Genomic DNA, 16,701 nt, shown 5'->3' on the forward strand with positions numbered 1-16,701 from the left:
GCAGACAAGTGTGAGCAGGACAGACAGTGTGGACACAAGAGAGAGAGAAAAACAAATGGCACAGGTCAGAGGACTCAGACATGGGAGACAGGGTCAGACAGACTGACAGCATCTATACCAGCAACAGCCGTGGACAACTCAAAAAATGATCTGCATCACACATACAGACAATACATAGCCAGATACTGGAGTGCATGGTTGATTCACTTGGTTTTTGTTGTAAATGGTCTAGATTATTGCTTCAGTTTCCCACTCTGTAGAGCGTGATCTGAGCCAGAGACAAGCAGCCAGAGATCTAAGGTGAGGTAAAGAGACAGAAGCAGCATCATGGGCACCACAATTTTTTTCCTGTGTGGGGAGCTCCTAGAGACTTGGAACAGTGGGTTCTAGGAGGGGAAGGCTTCTTTCTTTAAGAAACAGCCTGTGGCCCCAGTGCCCCTCTGAGGAGTCATCAGTGTGATCTCTGGCTCTAACATGCAGTGTTGTGGGGGGGTCCACTTGGATGACCACACTTAGAGCCATAATCAGAGCCTCTTCCCCACTCCCCACACACCACCTGGTTCAGATCTTGAACAGCCCTCTCAGGACACTCTACGTCCCACCCCATGCCACAACACCACTGACGGCCAGGGACACAGGTCCCGCTGTGTCCCTCCCTCGCTCAAACCCTTCAACATGTGCCATTCTGAGCTTAAGTGAGGCCAAATTCCTATCTGTCCACAGTCACTTTCCACTTCACCATCCCCTGGATACACAGAGCTGACTATTCACAATTTCCACAATCTTGTGTTTTCCAATTTCGGTGTCTTTTCTTTTCCTTCAGCTTCTCCATGCCTGTTCTGCTCCAATCCCCTGCAGCCTGAGGCTGGCCTGAAAGCCACCCTGCCTGCTGAAGCATCTGAGCCTCCACCCCTTCCCTTCTGTATTCTTGTAACTCTGTTTACCAACTCTCATGGGCTGGTTACATGCCATATGCTAGAGTAATTTGGTCTATGAGCTTCTTGACTTTTTAATCTTTGCAGAGGCTAACCCACTGTGGTTGGGCAATATGAGTTTATGGAATGGGTGGACTGCTGCTCTGTGCCCTGCCCCCCCAGGTCTTGATAGCTATCTCTCCTACCCAATCCTTAAATCTCTTCTTAAAGACCAGAGAACATTTCAGAATTAAACTACTACTGTAGGTTCATACAAATCCTATGCACATCAAAAGACAGCGTGGGACCTCCCTTCCCCCACCCCTCCATATCTTGTACTCAGGTGACCCTGGCCTTGGTTGTGGTTCGGCCATTAGTCATACTCTCCCAGCAGCAGCTCTGGGAGCAGGCAGACTCACCACCAGAGACTCATTGAATTCATGGTTCAGGTCAGCCTCCTCAGCAGCCTCTACTAGATTCTGCAGGATGGGAACACAAAAGGGAGAATGAATGGACAAAACAAGTCCAGAAGGTTTTCAGTAATTTCTCCTGCTAAGAATTTACCCAAGGGAACTGAAAAGAGGTACTCAAACACTAACTTGCGCATAATTGTTTATAGCAGCTCTACTCACAATGGCCAAAACCTAATGCATATTACTCAATGAAAGCAGCCAGTCTGAAAAGGCTACGTCCTGCTCCAACTACATGACATTCTGGAAAAAGCAAAACTACAGAAAAAGGAAAAAGATCAGTAGTAGCCAGAGGTTTTTGGGGAGGGAGGGATGAATAGGCAGAAAACAGGGGACTTTTTAGGGCAGTGAAACTACTCTGCATGATCTATAATGTTGGATGCATGTGTCAAAACCCATAGAATGTACCACACCAAGAGTGAGCCCTCATGTAAACCTGGACTTTGGTTGATAATCATGTGATAATATAGGTTCATTAATTGTAACAAATGTATCACTCTGGTGGGAATTGCTGATAGCTGAGGAGACTGTGTATTTGTGGGGGCAGGGGTATATGGAAACTCTTCACTTTCTTCCAAAACAAAGTCTAGGGGTGTTTGGTGGCTCAGTCAGTTAAGTGTCTGCCTTTGGCCCAGATCATGATCCCAGAGTCCTGGGATCGAGCCTCATATCAGTCTCTCTGCTCCAAGGGGAGTCTACTCCCCTTCTGGCAACCATGCTTGCACACATGCTCTCTCTCTTCTCTGAAATAAATAAAATCTTTAAAAAAATAAAATTAAAGTCTATTAAAATGTGTGTGTACGTACATATATTCACATATGTATCTATTCTACACACATACATACAAATATACATAGTCAGTAGTCAAAAGACAGAAACAATCCAAATATTCATCAACTGATGTACATCCCCAAAAATGGGGGATACCCATAAATAAAAAATTTTCAACCATAAAAATAAATGGAGTTCTGGTACATGTTAAGACATGATGAACCTTAAAAACATGAAGTGAAAGACTCCAGATATAAAAAGGTTACATATTGTATAACTCCACCTTTGTGAAATGTCCAGAATGGAAAATCTATGGACAGAAAGCAGATTAGTGGTTACAAGAAATCAGAGGGGTAAGGAAATTGGAGTGACTGCTTAATGGGTTCAGGGTTTCTGTTTGGGAGTGATGAAAAGTTCTGGAACTAGATAGTGAAGATAGTTGCATGGAGTTTATTTAATGCCACTGCACTGTACACTTTAAAAATGGTTAAAACTGTAACTTAAATATTTATTTTACTTTATTTTATCTTATTTTTAGAGAGAGAGCATATGAGAGTATGAGCAAGGGAGGAGGAACAAAGAGAGAGGGAGAGAGATCTCAACCAGGCTCCATGACCAGCACAGAGCCCAAAGCCAGGCTTTATCTCATCACCCTGAGATCATCATCTCAGCCTAAACCAAGAGTTGGATGCTTAACTGACGGAGCCACCCAGGTTACCCACTGGTAACTTTTGTATAATGTGTATTTACCACAACTTAAAAAAAAAAAAAAAAGAAAGAAAAGAAAAAGGAAAGGATGCCAGCATTATAGAGCATCATGGCAAGTAAGGAAATTAAAGGAGACACAGATAATAGGAAGATCTTTTTTCATGGATTGGAAGAATTCATATTCTTTTAAAAATTAATATTGTTAAAATGACAGCACTACCCACTGGTCACAGCAACTTCTTTCATGACACGTCTCCAAAGGTAAGGGAAACAAAAACAAAAATGAACTTTTGGGATTTCATCAAAATAAAAACTTCTGCACAGCAAAGGAAACAGTCAACAAAACTAACAGGCAACCCTTTGACAGGGAAAAGATATTTGCAAGTGACATTATAGATAAGGGGTTGTTATCCAAGATCTATAAAGAACTTCTCAAACTCAACACCCAAAAAAGAAATAATCAAATCAAAACATGGGCAGAAGACATGAACAGACACTTCTCCAAAGAAGACATATAAATGCTAACAGACACATGAAAAAATATTCAACATAATTTCCCATCAGGGAAATTCAAATAAAAATCACATTGAGATACAATCTTACACCAGTTAGGACGGCAAAACTTAACAAGGCAAGAAATAACAAATGTTGGTGAGATTGTGGAGAAAGGGGAACCCTCTTACACTGTTGATAGGAATGCAAGTTGGTACAACCACTTCAGAAAACAGGAGGGAGTTTCCTCAAAAAGTTAAAAATAGACTCACCCTACAATGCAGCAATTGTATTACTGGGTATTTACCCCAAAGATACAGATGTAGTGAAAAGAAGGGGCACATACACCCCAATGTTCATAACAGTAAAGTCCACAATAGCCAAACTATGGAAGGAGCTGAGATACCCTTCAACAGATGAATGGATAAAGAAGACATGGTCCATATATACAATGGAATATTACTCAGTCAACAGAAAAGATAAATACCCAACATTTGCATCGACATGGCTGGAACTGGAAGGCATTATGCAAAGTGAAGTAAGTCAAGCAGAGAAAGACAATTAGCATATGGTTTCACTCATATGTGGAATATAAGGAATAACTCAGAGGACATTAGGGGAAGGAAGATAAAACTGAAGGAGAGGGAATCAGAGGGGGAGATAAACCATGAGAGACTATGTACTCTGGGAATCAAACTGAGGGTTTCAGAGGGGTAGGGGTGGGGGATCGGGTAGCGGGTGATGGGTATTAAGGAGGGTATGTGTTGTGATGAGTACTGGGTGTTACATGCAAATAATGAAACATGGAACATGACATCAAAAACTAATGATATATTGACTGACTGGCATAACAAAATAAATAAAAGAGGAATAATAATACCAAAAAAAAAAGTCCAACTACACGAAGTGATCTATAAACGAATGCAATCCCTATCAAAATTCCAAGGTCATTCTTTACAGAAATAGAAAAACTATTGTAAAATTTATATGGAACCACAGATGGCCTTGAGTAGCCAGAACAATCTTGGACAAGAAGAACAAAGCTAATTTCACATCACACTTTCCTGATTTCAAAATATATTACAAAGCTACAATAATCAAAGCAGTTGGTATTGGCACAAAAACAGACATATAGACAAATAAAATAGAATGGAGCCCCGAAAGAAATCCATACATTTTACAATTAACTGATCTTTAAGGTGCTAAGTGCACACAATGGCAAAAAAAAAAAAATAGTCTCTTAAATAAATGGTATGAGGAAAACTAAATATTTACATGTAGAAGAATTAAATTGGGCCTTTATTACTACCAGATATGAAAATCAACTCAAAATAAACAATGAATCTTGGAACACTGAAAAAATAAAATAAAATTTAAAAAATAAATAAATAAAACATAAAAAAAGAAAAGACAATCAACTCAAAATAAATGAAAGACCTAAATGTAAGACCTGAAATTATAAAATTACTAGAAGAAAGCATAAAGAAAAAGCTTCTTGACACTGGTCAAGAAGTTTTGTTCTCCACAGAGAACAAAAGCAAAAATAGAAATGAGATTGCATCACTCATTTCTGTATTGCTTTCGTTGTCTGCATCAAACCAGAAATCTTCTGCACACCAAAGGAAACAATCAACAGAGTGAACCTACAGTTGGGAAAATTGGAGACCTACATACAGAAGAATAAAATTGGACCTCTTTCTTACACTGTCCAGGAAAATAAACTCAAAATGGATCAAAGACCTAAATGTGAGACCTGAAACTACAAAATTCCTAGAAGAAAACACAAGGAGTAATTTCTCTGACACTGACCATAGAAACATTTTTCTAGATTTGTCTCTTCTGACAAGGTAAACAAAAGTGAAATTAAACTTTTGGGACTATAGCAAAATGAAAGGCTTTGCACACGAAAGAAACCAACAAAACAAAAGGCAACCTACTGAATGAGAGAAGGTATCTGCAAATGATATATCTGATAAGCAGTTAATATCCAAAATATACAAAGAATTCATACAATGCAACAAGGGAAAAAAACCCAGAATAATCCAATTAAAATGGGCAGAAGAACTGAATAGACATTTTTCTTTTCTTTTCTTTTTAAAAAAGATTTTATTTATTTGACAGAGAGACACACAGCAAGAAAGGGAACATAAGCAGGGGGAGTGGGAAAGGGATAATCAGGTTTCCTGCTGAGCAGGGAGCTTGATGCAGGGCCGCATCCCTGGACCCAGGCATCATGACCTGAGCTGAAGGCAGACTCTTAATGACTGAACAACCCAGGCACCCCTGACTAGACATTTTTCTAAAGAAGACATCCAGATGGTCAACAGACACATTAAAAGATGCTCAACATCACTTATTATCAGGGAAGTGCAGACTAAAACCTCAATGAGTTATCTCTTTACACCTCTGAGAATGGCTAAACTCAAAAACACAAGAAATAACAAGTGTTGGTGAAGATATGAAGAAAAAAGAACCCTCGTGCACTGCTGGTGGGAATGCAAACTGGTACAACCACCATGGAAAATAATATGGAGATTCTCAAAAAATTAAAAATAGAAGTACTGGATTATCCAGTAATTCCACTACTGGTGTTTACACAAAGAAAATAAAAACACTAATTCAAAAAGATATATGCCTCCCTATGTTTATTGTAACATTACTTACAATAGCCAAGATATAGAAACAACTCATTTGCTCATTGATAGATGAATGGAAAAAGATGTGGTGCATATATATTCTATTACATAGTAATATTAATAGTATTAATAGTAATATTCTATTTATTATTTTATTATATTCTTTTTATATTATTATATTTATTATATTCTTTTTTGTATTATTATATTTTATTTTATATATATGTTATATATACATGTTGTTGCAAATGGCAAGATTTAATTTTTTATTATGATTGAGTAATATTCTATTTATAAAATAGATTCTATTTATGCAATTCTATTTATAAAAATAGAATATTATTCTATTTATATAAATATTTATAAATTTAATTATAAATTTATTAGTGTATAAATATATTTAATTATAAGTCTATATAATTTAATTATATAGATTATATATAGATTTATATAGAATTATATAGATTTAAAATATAATTAAATTATATAATCATATAGTTATATAATTTAATTATGTATCTATATAATTTATAAAATCTATTTAATTATAAATTCTATTTATAAAATAGAATATTACTCAATCATAATAAAAAATGAAATCTTACCATTTGCAACAACATGTATGGACTTAGGGTTGTAATACCAAGTGAAATAAGTCAGAGAAAGACACATACCATATAAGTCCAGTCATATGTGGAATTTCGGAAACAAAACAAAGGAAAAAGAGACCAACCAAAAAACAGACTCTTAAATATAGAGAACAATCTGGTGGTCACCAGAGGGAAGGTGTGTAGGGGATGGACAACTATTATTAGAAAGATGTAAGATAACAAGTGAGGGTGTGGAGAAAAAGGAACCCTTGCATTGTCAATGGGAATGTAAATTGGTACCCCACATGGAAAAGAGTATGAAGGTTCCCCCAAAACTTAAAACAGAACTACCCTATAATCCAGCAGTCCCACTTCTGGTTATATAGCCAAAGGGAATGAAATCAGAATCTCGAAAAGATATCTATGCTCTCATTTTCACTGAAGCATTATTCACAGGGCAAAGATAATTTTATTGCTGCTTTGCAGGAAATTTCCCGATGGATGCCATGTAGAAGGGCCTGTGACTGAGGCCCCCATGGAACCCCCAGGCAGGAGTGGGGCCTGGTACTTGGAGACTGGCCAAGCAAACACTCTTTTCTTTTGGTTGGTTTCCTCAGTGGGAGCCATGGGAAAGAGTGGAACTGGAGCCCCAGAGAGCCCAGAACCCTTGTCTCTGGGAGTGCAGCAGAATTACTTTTGTTCTAGCATAAGGACCAGTACCCAAAGGGGTGCCCAATGTCTGTGCCCAGAGAGGGGTTTCAAACAGCACCGTAGACAGAAGGAGGCAGACTGCCCGTGTCGGTTGTTTGTGAGATCAGTGTCCTCCCACCATAGTACAGGGTGGGCTCTCCAGTCCCCAAGTTATCATCTCTGATGCTACAATCCCGCTCTCCTAAGCTGTGGAAAAGAGGCTGCAAATTGTAACTTGTGGGAAAGAAGGCCCCAGAGACTATGATGCTGATGCTTCCCAGAAAGTGGGTTCTGATGGGGAGGTGGGGAGCCAGGCAGGCCCACTGGGCAGACTGCAGTCTGCTCTCTCCCCAACCCCTGACCTTGCCTCCCCTGCATGATCTACCATCCTAGTTCTGTCATTTTCCTGGTTCCCCCAAGGGAGTCCTTTTTGGGATAAGACTGGTCTTGGATGGTCAGATTTCTGGCTGGGGGGAGCAGGAACCATGTCTCTCCACTTAGCCAGATCCCCAAAGATACTGGGGCACGTCCTTCCTGCTCAGTGGGATGTGCAATGTGGGAATCACCTGAACACGAGGCCCAGCACTGTAAGTACCTCTGGGATCTGGGTGGCCCTCAGAGAATGTGGGTGCCATGAAGGGTGGGCTGATATGCAGAAGAGGAGAGCATGGAGAGAGGAGAAAAGGAGAGAGGAGAAAAGGGAAAGGAGATGAAGGAGCTTGCTTTTTGAGCTCTCCATCCAGCTGTATTCCCTTCCACCCATTGGCCACCCATCCATCCACCCATTCATTCATCAGTTAGTGACCCCTAAAACTTTACTCTATACCTGCTCTGTGCCTGTCTCTGAATATGAGGTTGTGATGCAGAACCCCTCTTGACACTGTAAGTTGATCCTATTGTATTGGACAAAGTTCCCTCAGGCAGAGTTCAAATTCCAGCCCCCACCTCTCTTCCCTTGATTCCCAACATTTTCTCCTTTACAAGGGATCTTTTGGCTCATGAGGCTACAAAGCAGACACTCATAAGGTAAGAAGAAGATGGTATGGGAAAGAGGATAAAGGGAGCACAACATTGAGGGTCATTTTGGTGTCATGGGGGTTGGGCCAGAACCCCTCCACAAATCATAGAACCGAGAGTACCTTGACAGCCTCCACTTTCCTGCGGAGCATGGCCTCCATATCCTCTGAGAACTTCCTCACCAGCTCTAAGCCGTCCACCTCTGAGATACTCAGACTGGGTTCCACATCCTTGTATTTCTATGTGGGGGAAGTGGGAGAGATGCGCACCTGTAGCCTTGTACATGATTACGTGCAGCCTCCATCCTCTCAACTAAGCATTCACACTTGTGGAGTCTTGTTGACTCAAGGAGAGTTAAGGACAGGCCCTCGCCTTCTGGTATAATTGCCCCCACTACCATTAATAGTTGCCTCTTATCAAAGTTCTCTCTGTTCTAGGAACTTTGGACATTAAATCTGTGGTTAATAACCTTAAAAGGGAGTAGACTGAGGCTCAGAGAGGTCAACAAACTTGACCAAGGTCACACAGCCCTTGAATGGAGGACCTGGGATGGCCCAGGTCTCCCAGATTTCCATCTTTATGGAGTCATGATGCCTCCCTGGTGCTGCTCACAGGGATTATGAGCAGTTCATTTTTCCCTGATGCCCCAGGTATCAGTGTGCCCCTGCTCCCAACAGTGTGAACTATAATTCTACTGCCTGGGCAGAGCTCAGCAGGAGTTACAAGGGTTCATGCTGCCGGAGTTGCTGGAGAATCTAGGAGAGTTAAGAGAGCTGGATTTAAGTCTACTCTTTGGGCTCGCAGGAGATAATCTCTCACCTAGTGTGTGTGTCACTAAAGTCTAATGACCCCATTTGGCAACCTTGTGACCATGTGACCTCACGTGAGTTACTCCGTCTCCTCATCTACAAGATGCGACATTGGACGGCTTTAGAGCACGCTCTAGAATGCTTTTACCCCAAATGGCCACGTCATTATTGCTTCATCTGCCTTACCCGGGGTTGGAGGGCACAAATGAGAAAATCAAACGACCTGGTGCTTCGCTGGGTGGAAACTCCACGTGAGCGGAAGTGGGTCTGAGCTGTCATTGCTACAGCGGCATGCAGGGGGCGTGGGAGAGGTAGGTGCCCGCCCTGGCTCCGCCCACTCCCTTCAGCCCCGCCCAGCGGCCCGAGGAAGGGCTGCAGTGTGGCCGCGCTCTGGCATAAAAACCTGAGATTTGCTCTTAACAACATTTAGGAAATGGCAAAGATCGTACTCACTTTATGAAGCTGTGGTGAGAATTAAATCTTGAGTATAAAGCTCTTAGCAAATGGTAATAATAGAGAATGGCAGACTATTATTAAAATCGGTCTGGGAGTTATAAATATCAGAGAGAATGGGGTTGTTTATAATCCAGTAAGAGGAGAGACTCGGTTTCAATCTGCAATAAAGTAATTAATAAATAAAGGCAAGGAGAAGCTGGTGCATCGTCCTGTCCATCAAGGCCCTCTTCCTGCCTGGGAGCCAGGCGTAGGCTAGACCTCAGCTATGGCCCCATGTGGGTGCCCTCCAGCACCCCTGCATGGCTAGAGGTCCCGAGAATTGGAGGTCAGGGAAGCTCTCCCCGCAGAGGGCCGCAGGCCCACTCATCTACTCCGGCCCAAGCAGCCCCTGCAGGCACTCATCCTTGTCTCCCTCCTCCCTGTGCCAGCTCACAGGTGTAAAGGCAGGATCCCACTCTGTCTACACCTGCTCCCTCTCCCTTTTATTCTTTACAGAACTGTCCAGGTAAATCTCTGGCCCATCCAATTCTATCCTGGCATCAGCGTCTGGAGGATCTGAACTGACCCTCTGCTCTTGGCCACTGACTTGCTCTGTGACTTGGGCAAATCATTCCTTCCCTGGGCCTCAGTTTCCCCATCTGAGAATGAGGAGAATGGATTAGATGCTCTCTACGATCCCTTAAAGCATGGATGTTCAGGGATTAGAGGACTCTGCTTCTCCACCAGGAGGAAGTCCCTGGCTGACTGCCCTCTGACCACCCTTTGAGCTCCCCGGGAGGGGGTTACTGACCTTTTGCAGCAAGAGAGAGCCTGAGTACTTGGTCACGGTGTTATACAGGTCCTGCCCGAAGGTGTCTGCCCACAGCTTCACTCTGCCAGGTGACGGGAGTGCTTGTGTATTCACATATGCACACACAGACACACGTGCGACACACACACACATGCACATAGAAAACAACATGTGCACACACAGACACCCACTGACACACACTCAGAGACACACATAATACATAGAGTTTCATATATATATACCTGGGTGGGCATACATACTGACCTATACCCAGAAACACACACAAAGAGCTACCCTTCCTCCTGGTTAGGGCAGGAAACCAAGAGGACCCTTTGGGGGCTCCACAGCTGCCCTGAGGGGGCAGGGAGGACCAGCTGGGAAGCACAGTCTGACCCTAAGCCCCCAAGAGTTCTTCTCTGTGAGTGGAGAATGGAGAGGAGAGAAGGGGAAGAGGCTGTGGATGGGTCCAGGCCCGGACGGGGACGACCCTGAGGATGGAAACGGGAGCTGTTTGGCACCACTATAGATTCTCAGTGGGCCATGCTTTCCAGGGTTCCCTGTTCCAGGTCACTACTGGTCACCGAATCCTCTATTAAAACTGCAGAGGGGGACATGAGGCTGCGGCAGAGGAAGACGCTCCGAGCTGCTTCTGTGCAGGTGACAGCAGGCCAGGCAGGGGGGGGTGTGAGGAGGCCACCCCACATCCGGGGTGCAGGCAGCCTCGTGGAGAAGCCCTGACCTCCCATCCGTCCCGGGAAACGCACCAAGGTCCTGCCCCCTGGGCAGGCTGGGGGTGTCCTGCAATGAGTACACAGGACCTCATCTGAGCGTCTCCGGATGGAGCCAAATGGGTTTGTCCACACGGTCCTATCAAGGGTGCCTTCATGCTGTAATTCAGCCAATAATTATTGAGGTCCTACTATGTGCCACCCCATCATACACAGTGCTGGGACCTCATCGTAGTCCTCACCTTTGTAACACCCTCAGTGAAGAGGGATACCCCTCCACATACAGATAGTGTGATGCATGCATGAAGGTGAAGGGGTACCAACAAAGCTTGGAGAGGAGCAGTGGTGGTGCCAAAAGGCTTCTTGGGACAAACGGGATCTAAGGTCAGTGCTAGAAGTTCAGGAGAGTTTACCCTGCCAAAGAGATTCGGAAGAGATTTCTACATAAACAGTAGAGAAGAGCTTGAGGAGTCAAAAATGACTCCAGGTTTCCAGCCTGGGTGGTCAAGTTGGTGTTGTTGGATTAAATTCAGAATACAGGAAGATCGGGGTGGAGGACAAGTTGGGGAGGGTGGAAGGTGATGAATGTTCCGCCTCCTGGTCCCTACTGCTGAACAGATGCGAGGCTGGCTCTGCTCTGGTGGCCTATCATGCCGGACTCGGGTATGGACTGAGCAAATGGCCCCCTGCAATCTAGAATGTTTCGGGATATGTAGAATGTGGAATTCCTCCCTGTTGCAGGGATGCTGTGTGCCATAGGTCAGGTTGTGCACTGCACAACTCCAGAAGGCACTGATTGTATTATATCTTGAAAGACACACACTTGAATTTAAAACGTCATATGATCTTCAGGAAGAGCTGTCCATAGCCAATGCGTATGTCAGTCTAAGAGTCAGGGGCAGGGCTGAGAGAGTCATTAGCATATGGGTGAGTTGAGATTCTGAAGGCAGAGGGACTCATTCAAGGAGAGTGTGTAGCATGAGAAGACCTGTGAGTGGTGACAAACCCTGGGGTACACTGACAATCTCAGGGGCAGGCAGACGGAAAGGATTGCTTGAGGAGGACAGAAGTTTCATTCAGTTGCCCAAGGAGACCCAGGAGAGCTCATTGTTATGGACGTTGAGGTATCAAGAGTCAAGGAGAAGGAAGTTCAGTGAGAGGAGGCCAGGGATGTCTAGTGATTTGGGCAGGAAGGAAATCTTTAGGGATATTGGTGGCAACAGATTTGGAAGGGCAGTAGGAGCCTGGCAAGGGGTGAGGGTGAGGGTGAGGGTCAAGTGGGAAGGAAGAGCATGATTTGAGGGAGATGTGGTGCCATTGGGGTGCACAAGACTGAGAAGGGGATTCAGCAGGGGAAATAGGGCTGGTGCCAGGGGCCTGGCAGAGGTCTGGCTCCAAGGGAGAGGGCAGGTACAGACACAGGTGTCTTTAAAGGCAAGTAATCTTGGCCAGCTCTCGAGGTTGCTATGTATACGGTCCAGTCTATGGTTCTCCACAACCAAGACCTGGATTCCAGCTACCTTACTCAAAACTCAGCCCATCCCCAGAGTTTTTCCTTCTACTATCAGTTGCTGTGTGTTCTGGAGATGGAAAATTACTCTCAACCTCTTCCTCAGCAACAGATCCTCATATAGCCCAGCAGTGGGGAAAGCGCAGGTCAAGTGGACTTGAGTTTAAATTCAGGCACTTCCATTTACTGCCCACATGAACGTGGGGAGGTCCCCTAACCTCTCTGAGCTCGTGTCCTCAACTGCACAGCACCGTGCCAGGCTCAGAAACAGTAGAGGCTCTACTACCCAACGTCAACAGTGCCGTTGCTATGCACCCCTGACAAAGGTGTGCTTTGTTTGGCCTCCCGGTCCCCACTCCTGTTCAGATGCGAGGCTGGCGGCTGGCTCTGGTGGCTATTATGCTGGACTCGGGTATGGACTCAGCAAGTGGTCCCCTGCCATCTAGAATGCTCTGGTCCCCACGTATCTCGGCCATTTCTTTAATAGGACCGCCAGAGCAAGGAAGAGTAAAACACACTCCCAGCAACTAAGCTTTATACTAAAGTGTAACTGACTGATAACAGAGTCTTTCCTGGAGCTGGTCTGACTGACAGGATGCAGAAGGAGGCCTGGAAGGAGGCAGGAAGGGAAGGTGAAGACGACAGAAGTCCAGTCTTGCTCAGTGCCTGGCTGCATGATCTGTTTTGTCGGTTTAGAACCGCTTTACTCTCTCAGAGTGTTGAAACACAAATTTCCTCACAAATCCTTAGGGAGCTGCGATGATCGCTTTGAGCCAGCAAAGCCCCCATTCCCAGTGGACTCATTGCAGTGATTATCCCCGAAGGGTCATCCCTCTGGCCTGCAGGTGCTCCAGCCACTGTCCTGTTTCCCATCCGGAGGCGTGAGGGCCCTCGTGATCACTTCTGCCTGAAACCGGCAGGTGTCCCTGGAGTGGCAGGTGCCGCTCCAGAATGGGAATCAGGTGGGAAGAGAGGAGGGGAAGAGATGGTGGGCAGTGCAAGCCCCCAGGGGAGTGTCCCAAGGGAGACCAGAGGTCCGGGCTAGGAGGGTGGGCAGAGGATTGACTCTCCAGGAGGAAGGAAGGGAGGACAAGGCCAGAGGGTTCTATGGGGTGGGGGCGGAACTTGATGCTTACGTTTCCAGAGGAATCTTGGCCTGCCCGTGTGTGGGGGGCAGGGAGGTGCTGGAGAGCAGCAGGCTCAGCATGATCGTGGTCTTCCGTAGAGAGGCTGGCGCCACTGGCCATGGGCAGCAGGGCCTCCGATGGTGGGGGGCGTTGGTGTCTGGGTGGAACCTGGGCAGTCCTGGCATGGTGTCCCTGCAGAGCTCGGGGTGAAAGGAGGGAGAGAGGAGAGCGGCCTCCAACTGCCAGCTCTGTCCACCTGTCACCCAGATACTTGGGACGTCCCCAGGCCTTCTGCCTTCCGAGTCCTGGCAAGCCTGAGGTCACCCCGCTTTCAGTCTGGTCTTGCTACAGTGTTTTGGCAGGGGCAAGGACTTCTTTCTGCCCTGCAGAGAATGGTGCACAGAGGAGCTGCCTGGCCTGACCAGCAGGCTCCAGGAGGGGCTGATGGTCTGGGGAGGGGGGCTGGTTATGACAAAATGAGCCCGTTAATCCACAGGCCTTTCCTCTAATCCCCTGCCTGACAGCAGGGAGGAGGAGGTGGCCTAAGCGACCTCAGCAGGATTATCCTGATTCCAGAAGACATTCCCTTAGGGGTCAGAGCACAACCTCGTACTTTAAAGAGGCAGAGCTGTTCCTATAGACTTGTTCCTTCTGGACCCAAGGGGAGGAGATGCCACGACGCTGGTCTGAGAATAACAGGGGACATTTGTTCAATGCTCTGACTTACCAAGAGATGTCACAGATTGATGTTTTAAGCCTGAGAGCCCTCCCGGGAGGTCAGTGTCATCATCTCTGTTTTCAGAGGGCCCCTGAGGCACAGGGAGGCTCGGGGACAGAGTTGGGATTCACGTCTCCAAGCCTGTTGCCTTTTGACAAAACTGTTGATAATGTCAGCATCCTACAGCCCCCACATCCCCCACAGGCTCCTTGTTCGAGGCCAGGGATGTATTTGCTGGGAAGCTGAGGAAGCCTCAGCCTTCCTTGCCCCTCCCAAAGGGGCAGCACATTCTTCTGCCCAAATGTTTCTGTACTACTTGCAAAAGTAAGATTATCCAACCACCAGGGGTTAACAGCACCGTCTCTTGCCATTCCCACTTCTCTGTCTGATTTTCCGTTAGTTGGGCATTTGCGGGATCCGGCTAAGAGGAAGTTGAATTGGGGTAACATTTAATTTGGGCTTGGAGGGATATATTTCTGTAGCTCAGCGCCACTTCCTTGTAGAGACAAGTTATCTGCAAGCTGCGGGTGTAGGACTGGCTTCCAGGAACACTGTCATTCCTGCCAGCTTCAGTATCATTGCATCGGGGCGGGCAGGTGCAGCCCAAGTTTGACACCGTGTGAGCGTCCCACTCACCCACCCTTGCAAGTATGTAGGAGGGCAGGGAAAAATAAGATTTGAGATGCACTGAGCCTGAAGCCAGGCTGGCAGATTCTTCCGAAGATCAAACAAATACAACTGCCAGACAGAGGATTTGGTTCTCATCAGCCTGGCCCGAATGGTTCTCTTGTGTTCATGTTGAATGTAATTACAAACGGGTCTTCCATTGTCTTCTCTTCGGATGGGGATGACACGAAACTGAATGTGATCGCGATGCTTGTGTCTATGGGTCTGGTCTGGTGATGGGGCTACCCGAGGACCACAGGTAAAGCTCTGGGGTGCATGGAACCCCGTCTCAGCGTATCCAATGCGTCTTGTCCCGACAAAATCTGTGGTTCCAGCAAAATGGCACACGGCATTGCCACCAACGCAGGGAAATGCCTGAAGAAGCAAGTGTTCTAGTGACAAAACTCCTACACGCAGTCATCAATAAGTCAATGTTGTGGCATCAGAGTAAGCTGGTTGCACAATTATTTGGTTTGGGATAAGGTGGCAGCAATTTCTGTACACATTTGAATTGTTCCTGTGAATGCCTAATCTCAGAGGAGTTTTGCATATTTTTCGGATTATAGATCACTGCAAATTTAGAAAAAGTACTAACTACGCAGGCATCTGGGGCAATTAATAAATAAGGAGACTGTGTAATTTTTCTAGGTTTTAGGATTTTTGTGATATTCATCACCTTCTTAAAATGTGTGATTTGGAGTGAATTTTTTCATTCTAAACATTCACTTTTATATCTATTTTTGTACTTAAAATATGTATTCCTTTTCTCCTATAGATAGCCACCCCCAAATTCTGCGAGCTTCTGACCCCACAGAACCTGCCCCTCCCCTGCTTTCTGGCACCAGCTTGTTGAAGGCACTGACTTCCTCCAATGTGCTAAGCATGAATGCTGCTTAGAAAGCTCTATCCATGTTCATGTTGCTCATTTCACAGATGCAGCGGTGGCCCAAGTCCCGCCCAGCCCTTTGGATTTGTTTTGGGAAGACCTCAAAGTACTCGTAAAGGAAAACACTGATGTTACAATGATGAGTGATGTGATGTCTTTTGAAAGACCTGCTAAGGTAGTTCACCCTACAGGTGCCTAACCAGCTGTCCAGAGACAAACACCTTTGAAAAAGCTCTGAACTATACTGCTTTGTATGCATTGTCAACTCTGACACATTTTGCTCATAAGGACCATGGCTCAGAGGTACATGGTGGCATATTGTGAGATACTAGGGATTGCAGTGGGGGTGGGGAGACGTGGGGGAGGGCAGTGGAGTCAAGAGCCCAGTAACTTCAGAGAGGGGATTTCGTAGCAGGAATAAAATAAGTGTGGGACCCGAGCAAAGAGCCAAGGGAACAATCAGGCCTTAAGATAGATCTTTGAGGGGCACCTGGTGGCCCAGTGTGTTAAGCCTCTGCCTTTGGCTCAGGTAATGATCCCAGGGTCCTGGGATTGAGCCCCATGTCGGGCTCTCTGCTTGGCGAGGAGCCTGCTTCCCCCTCTCTCTCTGCCTGCCTCTCTACCTACTTGTGATCTCTTTCTGTCAAATCAATAAATAAAGTCTTAAAAAAAAAAAAAGATAGATCCTTGAAACTCAGAAACTTTTGGGGCTCATCCCTTAGC

At 45.5% G+C, this 16,701-nt stretch overlaps 1 protein-coding gene across 1 annotated transcript in view; it reads right to left on the bottom strand.

The window, feature by feature from the left end:
• Window positions 1-13,919, bottom strand: part of CACNA2D4 (calcium voltage-gated channel auxiliary subunit alpha2delta 4) — a 112,378-nt gene extending 98,459 nt beyond the window's left edge. Inside the window, exons 1-4 of the mRNA XM_032349227.1 lie at window positions 13,718-13,919; window positions 10,344-10,425; window positions 8,411-8,527; window positions 1,334-1,393 (exon numbers count right to left, since the gene is read on the bottom strand). Coding sequence (XP_032205118.1) covers window positions 1,334-1,393; window positions 8,411-8,527; window positions 10,344-10,425; window positions 13,718-13,893 — 435 coding nt within the window. The 5' untranslated portion in view covers window positions 13,894-13,919. The remainder of the gene's footprint in view (window positions 1-1,333; window positions 1,394-8,410; window positions 8,528-10,343; window positions 10,426-13,717) is intronic.
• Between the last annotated feature and the right edge of the window lie 2,782 nt (window positions 13,920-16,701).

The sequence above is a fragment of the Mustela erminea genome, chromosome 6 (genome assembly GCF_009829155.1).
Source record: "Mustela erminea isolate mMusErm1 chromosome 6, mMusErm1.Pri, whole genome shotgun sequence".
NCBI classification, from domain to species: domain Eukaryota; kingdom Metazoa; phylum Chordata; class Mammalia; order Carnivora; family Mustelidae; genus Mustela; species Mustela erminea.